The sequence below is a fragment of the Sphaeramia orbicularis genome, chromosome 15, assembly GCF_902148855.1.
Source record: "Sphaeramia orbicularis chromosome 15, fSphaOr1.1, whole genome shotgun sequence".
In the NCBI taxonomy this organism is placed as follows: Eukaryota; Metazoa; Chordata; class Actinopteri; order Kurtiformes; family Apogonidae; genus Sphaeramia; species Sphaeramia orbicularis.
The window spans coordinates 54595343-54603645 of NC_043971.1; the positions used below are offsets into that span (position 1 = coordinate 54595343).

At 33.5% G+C, this 8303-nt stretch overlaps 1 protein-coding gene across 1 annotated transcript in view; it reads right to left on the reverse strand.

The window, feature by feature from the left end:
- psda (pleckstrin and Sec7 domain containing a) overlaps positions 1–3997 on the reverse strand; it is a 74041-nt gene extending 70044 nt beyond the window's left edge. Inside the window, exon 1 of the mRNA XM_030156116.1 lies at positions 3803–3997. Coding sequence (XP_030011976.1) covers positions 3803–3856 — 54 coding nt within the window. The 5' untranslated portion in view covers positions 3857–3997. The remainder of the gene's footprint in view (positions 1–3802) is intronic.
- Between the last annotated feature and the right edge of the window lie 4306 nt (positions 3998–8303).

Consider the following 8303-nt stretch of genomic DNA (forward strand, 5'->3'; position numbering starts at 1 on the left):
CTGCTACGGACTTTTGGAGCTTTTTTGGATCCTCAAAAACACAATCATTTCATTTGAAAAATAAGAATTGAAGCAGATACGAGAGGACTTTGCATCAATTCTGGGTTTAGTTATTCTTTAAAACCCATTTGTGAGGCAAATAAACATGAATACATAAATAACTAGATAACTCACCTGTGTTCATGTAATCTGGTCTGTCAATTCATTGTTGCTCTGAAAGGGAATAAGAGAAATATCACGGCCGAACAGATGTCCCCAGTGTTCTAGTTCTCTTTTAAAATTATTATTCATAATAAGCTGAATGTTCCCTTACCGCCGTCACTGCTGCTTCCTCAGTTCCTGGGTTCAGCAGGGTCTCCTCATGGATCAAGAGGATTCTGGGAAATGTTTTCTTCTTCAGTGTCGGCATCAGGTTCAGGGTTTATTAAAGAATAAGATTAACCCTCGAAAACCCAGACAGCCGCTGGCCACCAGACGCATCTACTGATTTAAAATCTTTAATAACTTTTGAAGCATTAATCCTATCGATACATATAAATAATTCAGGCAAAATGTAGTTTCGCAGTTTTTCAGCAGCATCAGATATGATCCATTTGGACATTCAAAGGCTCCATAGTGAATATGGAAACACTGTCATCCTCTGCAACTTTGATTCACAAATAAAACCGATGTAGTTTGATAATTGCAGCAGTTGGACATGCTTGTTTTTATGTTCAGTTGATAACATTTTTTGCTTAAAAAAAAAAAAAAAAAAAATCACGTAAAGTGAGTTTTCTCTGTTTTGATAAAATAGCCACTGAAAGGTTTTATAAACATCACACAATCAGTAAATTAAATACAAATACCTGCATTCCACTGACAAATGCAAAATACAGAGGATAATATAATAAATGTTGATAAGGTCTAGTTGAGTCAGAAAATAATTCTAGGTCTTTAAGTGTTAACTAAAAGCTAATTATTATTGACTCCTCATGCTGATATTTAATGGATTAATAGCAGCAAAGTATCAATAAGCTGAAATGTGGTTTTCCACCTCAAAAGTGAGTTAAGCAAAATGTTTCTCTGAGTCTTAGTGTTTCAGAATATTTAACTAGAAAAATCATAACTAAAGCTGCAACAACTAATCAATCTTCAGCTTTAGGATCCCTCAAGGTTTTTTTTTTTTTTTTTTTTTATGTACACAAATCCTACAGTGTGCCTTGGGAACATATTTTGAAATCTAGCATGCTAATGCGGATTTTTTTTTTTTTTTGACTCTAAATAGACAGACACACCACAAGTTTCCAAAAAGCACGTGTGGATAATCACCAAGAAGACCCAGCAGCACTTCCACTCTGTTGGATTATAGTGTAAGATTCTGTTGAAAGTTCCTGCCCTATAATTTAGATTAGATTGTCTTTGTATTAAACTTATTACATACATATTTATATTTGAAAGTACTCATATTAGAACTGCACAAGGACATTTGACCTTGAAAAAGTAGGTCAAGGTCACCTATTTTCAGTATTCTTCTGCTCCATGCCAAGATGCATCCACAGTACACATTTGGTGCAGATATGTCAATGCATGCTTCAGATAATGCGATTATGTCATTGAATGGACAGAGAGATGGACAAATGGACAGACAGACGACAAAACGATCACAATACTCCTTTGGCCAGATGTTGGCCGAGGGGTCAAAACTGAAGCTGAGGCTAAAACTGACACTGGTCCGAAAGCGGTACCACAAGTAACTGCTGATGGTAACAGTTGGCACAGCAAATGGAGCAAATGTTTACACAGATTCTAAAAAACCCTTCATTTTCAACACTGACCCTGAGCTTTTCCAGACCCTTTACGTCTTGTGCCTGACGCTTCAAGACATGCTTCATTCATATGACTCAGAAAATAAACAGCAACAGACCTGCACGGCACTGCATAACCCTATCAACTAAACTTGTGATGTTAATGATAGGCTGCAAAACCCACAACAACCATCTACTAATGATCATTTTTTTAATTTTCAAACATCTGCAAGTGTGTATTCACTTCTTCAAATTATTTTAAAATAAACAAAAGAAAATTAAAAGTTTTATTTTGATTGGACAAAGTTCAGTTTTAGATTCCTAATAGATTCATAAAAAGGCACACCTCCTGCATATTTGTGTAAACTTACAGAAATATTGTTTGAAAACATGTTGAAAATGTAAAGTGTTAGTATTAGGTCGACACAACCGTCACAGTTTAAGGGCTGAATGTGCAGGAGTTGCTATCTTAACTCATAAAGACCCAAACATCCACCACAAACTGAAAGCATCTACTGAGCTAAAACATTTGATAACTGTTGATCCACTAATCCTACCAATACATGAAAATAATTGGTGCAAAATGCAGTTTGTCATGTTTTGATGGTCATCAGGTATGACCCATTTGGACATTCAGAGGCTCTGCAGTGCGCATGGAAACACCGTCATCTTCTCCAACATTAATTCACCAGTAAAACCCATGAAGTTTGATAAATGACACTGGATGGAGACACTTGTTTTTATGTTTAGTTAATGCTACATTTTGTTTAAAAAGTCAGTTTTTCCTCATTTTTTCCTGATTTGATCGAATAACCTTTGAATTTTCTCAGACTTTTTATGAACATCCTCATGATCTGTAAATTAAATATAGAAAAATACCTGATTTAAACCCACCAATACGTCTAAATAATTCAGGCAAATGTATGAACCTACATACACTATGATCATCTGCAGCTTTGATTCACTAATAAAAACTGATGTAGTGTGATAAATGCAGTTGTTGTGAATGCTTGTTTTTAGGCTCAGTTGGTGATATTTTCTGCTAACAAAAAAAAAAAAAAAAATCATGTAAAGTGAGTTTTGTCTGTTTTGATAAAATAACCATTGAAATTCCTCTGAGCTTTTATGAGCGTATACATCATCAGTAAAATCAAACAGGAAAACACTTGATTTTCATTGAAAAATGCCAAATGCAGAGGATAATATTATAATAAATGGTGATAAATCACTTGGAAAAGAAAAAAAATAATTTTGAAGTTGTGGCAAAATAGTTGTGGGTCTTTAAGGTTTAATATGACAAAAACAAAGTAACAGATGTGTGTTTCTTTGCCAGTGAATCTCGCTGAACCTGAGGAGTGTTTGGACTTTGAATGTGGTGTTGAAGCCCTTCCACTGACCCTGACAGATGAACAGGACTGGGCTCCGGTCATACATTTTCTTTTCAGTTAGACACTTTGAATGAAAGTGTCAACAGAAAAACGGGCTGGTCCACAGTTTGCTCAGTAGTAGGTGTCTGTGTGGGCAGGTATGTCTGTCTAAAGCTGCTGCTGTGTCTGCTCCAACAGCCAGGACAGCAGAACTCCTTTCACATATGCGCCATTTTAACACTAGCCCAGGTTAGAATGTTCAAGCCACATGGCTTTATACTTACTTCCAAAACTCTCGCACACTATAAGGACAAACTTGTGCATTCGGTATCCATATCATGGATAAAACAGCCCATGTTTGGCTAAAATATCGACTTTTCCAGGAGCTCAGTGGGTGCTGGCCACTGCTCAGCGGGTGGACCACAACTATGAGCGGACGGCTGTTAGCAGGGACACCGCTGGAAGAATGGACATTTGGACAAAAACCGCTTCACCTAAAATCTATTATATTCATGCCGTATTGACGATGATAGACTTGTAAACCAAAGTACTTTTTCAATTACATTCAAATCTTTGTACAATTGAGCTTCAACCACCGCATGTACTAAATGAAGCCGTTTGTCAATGGGCTTCGGCCTGCAGCCTACTTACCCACAGAAGCTCCGGTGCTGGAGTCAAACGTGCAGCTGTGAGCACCTGGAGCATGCAGCAGAGGAACCCACCCGCACGGAGACAGCCCGTCGGGCCATTGAACGGTCACGGGGTCGGTACCGGGGGCAGATGTGACGGCCACAGTGACAGGAACACCAGCGGCTAGCTTAAGTTGAGTCCATGCCGACAGAAGGTGGAGGTGGGCGGTGGGCTCCGGCCTGGGGCTCCCAGGTCCCTCTGCAGCTGCCTCTGCCCCTGCCTCTGCTCCACAGTCTGGCTTTTGTAGGATTTTAAAGGAGGTTACTCGATTTTAGTTTACGTTCTCCACGGCGACTTGAATTTCCGCATCGTTTGAGTGACGTCACGATACGTCAGATGACGTCAGACCAGCCAACCACAAAGTACAATAGATTCAATGACAAATAATCTGAATGTGAATCTACTTTACACTTCTTCTTTTTATGAGAACACTCTTCTAATTTTTGGTCCAAAATTGAAAATTATATCATATCTAAAAGTAACAATAAAATAAATATAACATCCCAAAATGTAATTACTTATTTTAAACATGATACTAACAATCTAGAATGTATTGTAAATTTATTCATATTATTTGGAAAATTTCATATACATAAAAGCAAATATAATACAACACACCCAAATTTTAAAATCTTCCTATTAGAATTTGAAAATTATATTAAATCTTTACAATTTATTTATAAAAAAAAAAAAAAAAAAAAAAAACCACTAACACATTGGCTATTTAAAAACAATTTTTCAATACTGACTGAACTGTCTGTTGCATGTATTTATTTATATTTGTCAGATTTATTATTTATTTATTTACTTTTTCTTTATTATCATTATTTGTATTTTATGCCGTGTATTTTTAAATGTATGCATTATTTTCTTAAACTTATATGTTCAAATGCTTTTTCTCTTCTAACATCTTGATATTTGTTTAAAATTTTGTACTGTATACTCAAATGTTGTTAATAAAGTTGTTTAAAAAAATAGATTCAATGACAAATTCTCTGATGTGGAAGAAATCTGTAGCTTTTGTCATTCTTACTCTGAAAATACTCTACACATATTCTTTTTATGTGGACATTCTTTTAATTTCTGGTCGAAAATTGAAAAATATATCATATCTAAAAGTAATACTAAATAAAATAACTATAACATCCCAAAATGTAATTACAGATTTTAAACATGATATTCACAATTTAGAATTTGTTGTAAATTTGTTCATCTTATTTGGAAAATTTCATATACATAAAATAAATACACAAAAAACACACCCAAATTTTAAAATCTTCCTATTGGAATTTGAAAATTATATTAAATCTTTAGAATTTATCCATATTAATAATAATAATAATAATAATAATAATAATAATAATAATAATAATAATAATAATAATAATAATAATAATAAAAGCTCTAACACCCTGGCTATTTAAAAACAATTATTTAATATTGACTGAACTCTCTGTTGTATTTATTTATTTATTTATTTACTTATATTTGTTAGATGTGTTATTTTTATTTATTTATTTACTTTTTCATACTATTAATTGTATATTATGCTTTGTATCTTTCATTATTTTCTTAAACTTATATGTTCAAATGCTTTTTCCCTTTTGACATCTTGTTGTTTGTTCAAATTTTTTGTACTGTATACTTAAATGTTTTCAATAAAGTTGAAAAAAGAGATTTAAAAAAAATAGATTCAATGACAAAGAGATTATATTTATTGTATATTTCTTCATTTTACAATTATTACCTGTATTTTAAATGTTTTATTCCGTTTTTATCTTCATTTTCAAAGTAATAATTATACTTGAATCTTTAATGAGTGTGTCTGTGCTCGTTAAACTGGTCTGTTTTTGTTCATGATGTTCCGTTTAACCTTTATGCCCTCCTCAGGCATGTTTGGACATTTTTCTCAACTTTTTTATTTTATTTTTTTTATTTGGCGATCATTTTGGTTGTGTTGCAGCAAAAAAATTATTGTTTTCCGTATAATAAATAGTTGATTGGTGATGATTTGAGTCTTGGATTTGTCAAAGATTAGCAATAAAATTGATTGGATTGCATGTGTATTTTTATGTAGTGTCAGATACTCCCTTTGGACTCCTTCATGGACAATAAACGTCTTATTGACTTTCATTAAAACAAAGTTCTTTAGTCTCACTGCCATTACACGATATAATCATACATTCTGAAATGTAAACATCTCATTTAGAAAAAAAATAGTGATATTTGACATTTTTACTGTATTCCACCAGATTAAACCATTTTCCAATTGTAGGCTGATGAATGTCTGTGTAGTTTAGTTAATTTAGGGCACAAGGGTTATTTCTCCCATGATAATGACATTATTTGATATTTACACATTCATTTTAGTATTTTTTCAATAAAAACATCACTTGAGCCTATTTAAAGTTGTTGCAAATGTAAAAAAAAAAAAAAAAAAAAAAAAAAGATGATAATTTTACATTACATTTTATATTGCGGAGAGATAAGTAAAAACCAAAGATATTTAATTTAGGATTTATTATCGTTAGGTTGTTGTTTAACTCTTGTAAAACGAGTACACCATTTTTCCCAGTAGATGGCAGCATTTCTTTTATTTTTAATTTATTTATTTATTTATTTATTTATTTTTACTTTATTTGTGTAACAAGAAATATTTACATAATAATGTATCAACTCATTCTTTATAATTATATTTGTACCCTGTGGTTATATGTTTACTTAACTTAAGCTGAAGTGAATAAAGAGCAGAAATGGGCCTTCAGAACAGACAGCCATGGACAGGACGACAGTTCTGAACACAGACTGAGAACGTCCAAAAACTGGATGTGCCAGAAACAGCAGTGTACTCATGTTTCATGCTTGTCTCATGTTGATCTGTTTCTGTGCTTTAACCAGTCTTTTTTCTTTTCTATACCACAGTTGTGTATGTAAAAGCTCATCGTCTCTCCATTCCTCTCTGTATTTGAACTTTTCATTAAAGCCCATCTGGGGACCGGTGCTGCACATGAGCTTTTGCTCTAAGCACTCTGATGCATGCATGTTACAGTCGGTCTATGTCTGTTGTATCTGTCCCTATCAAACAAACCAAATAAATAAATAAAATACAATCAGTAGACTGTACTAGTGATTTAGAAGGACAGATTCAAGCCTTCTAATGCCTGCCATGAACAGGTAAACCAACACTAATCCACTGTTTCAGCCTGAGAGGTGCACATTTCTTTGTCCCCATCTCCTGCATCTTCATTGTGAGGAGAAAATGTGAATTCAAGCAGGTTAAAGTAACTTTTACATCCAAATGTCACAAATTTCAAGTGAGACTTTAAGTTGAAAAAGAACAGGCATTATCAGTGTATTAGAATTAATTATTTGCAATTTAGTTCTTTTTTTTTTCCCTTGATTTATGCCAGAGTTAAAGATAATTCTGTAAACTTTCAATATTTTTTCCAATTACTGTGCTCACCTTTTTATTTACATTTTTTCATATTCTGTTGTTCTGGTTGTTTATTATCCATTGCTTTCACAGAAGTAAATCAAATTTAACAACATTAGCACAGTATACGAGTTTGACATTCTTCTCATTTTGAGCAGAACAGCGAGAAGACCAGGATGGAAAGTACATCTGAGGAGACAAACGCTCCGGCATTCTTGATTAATGACGCATCAATGAAATGACTTTGAAGTTTTTCTGATGATCAGAATGACACATTAACACCTCCAGGACTGTGCTTTAATTCTTATGTTTTTATATAAATAGATACATGTCTAATAAGAGAAAGAGAAACATCCATTATTACTGTAGTCTCAACACTGGTGACATGCTGGTAAGTGTGATCCAGATGTGTTGAAGACTGCAGTGAACATACGAACATAGTGTGTGTGTGTGTGTGTGTGTGTGTGTGTGTGTGTGTGTGACTTTTTAAAGGTATTTTTATGACATTGTTGTTGTTATTTCTATATATCTATCTATACATATCTCTAGATAGGTTTATATATATATATATATATATATATATATATATATATATATATATATATATATATATATATATGTTTGTTTGTTTGTTTGTTTGTTTTTTTACATATCTTTATGGAAATATTATAAAATAAAAATCCTTTCACTTTTATACGTTTTGTGTTTGTTGCTTCAGCTGTTTCTGGAATAAAGGACAACTTGTCGTTTTCACATTTTACATTTTTTCCCCTATTCAATTAAACATTTAATTGAATCGACATGTAGAAAATAATCAGTAGATTAATCAAATACAAAGTGTTCGATAGCTGTAGTTGTAGGTGTCGTGTGTTGCTCCATCCCCCCCCGCCTCCCCCCTCCCCTTCCTGTTCTTCCTTCTGTGAAACTGATTGAAAACAAAAGCCACTGAGGGTGGGGCCGTAGCCCCGCCCCTTTCCTCTCCTCTTTAATACTAGTGCGGAAACAGGTGTGTGGACATGAGGACGGAGC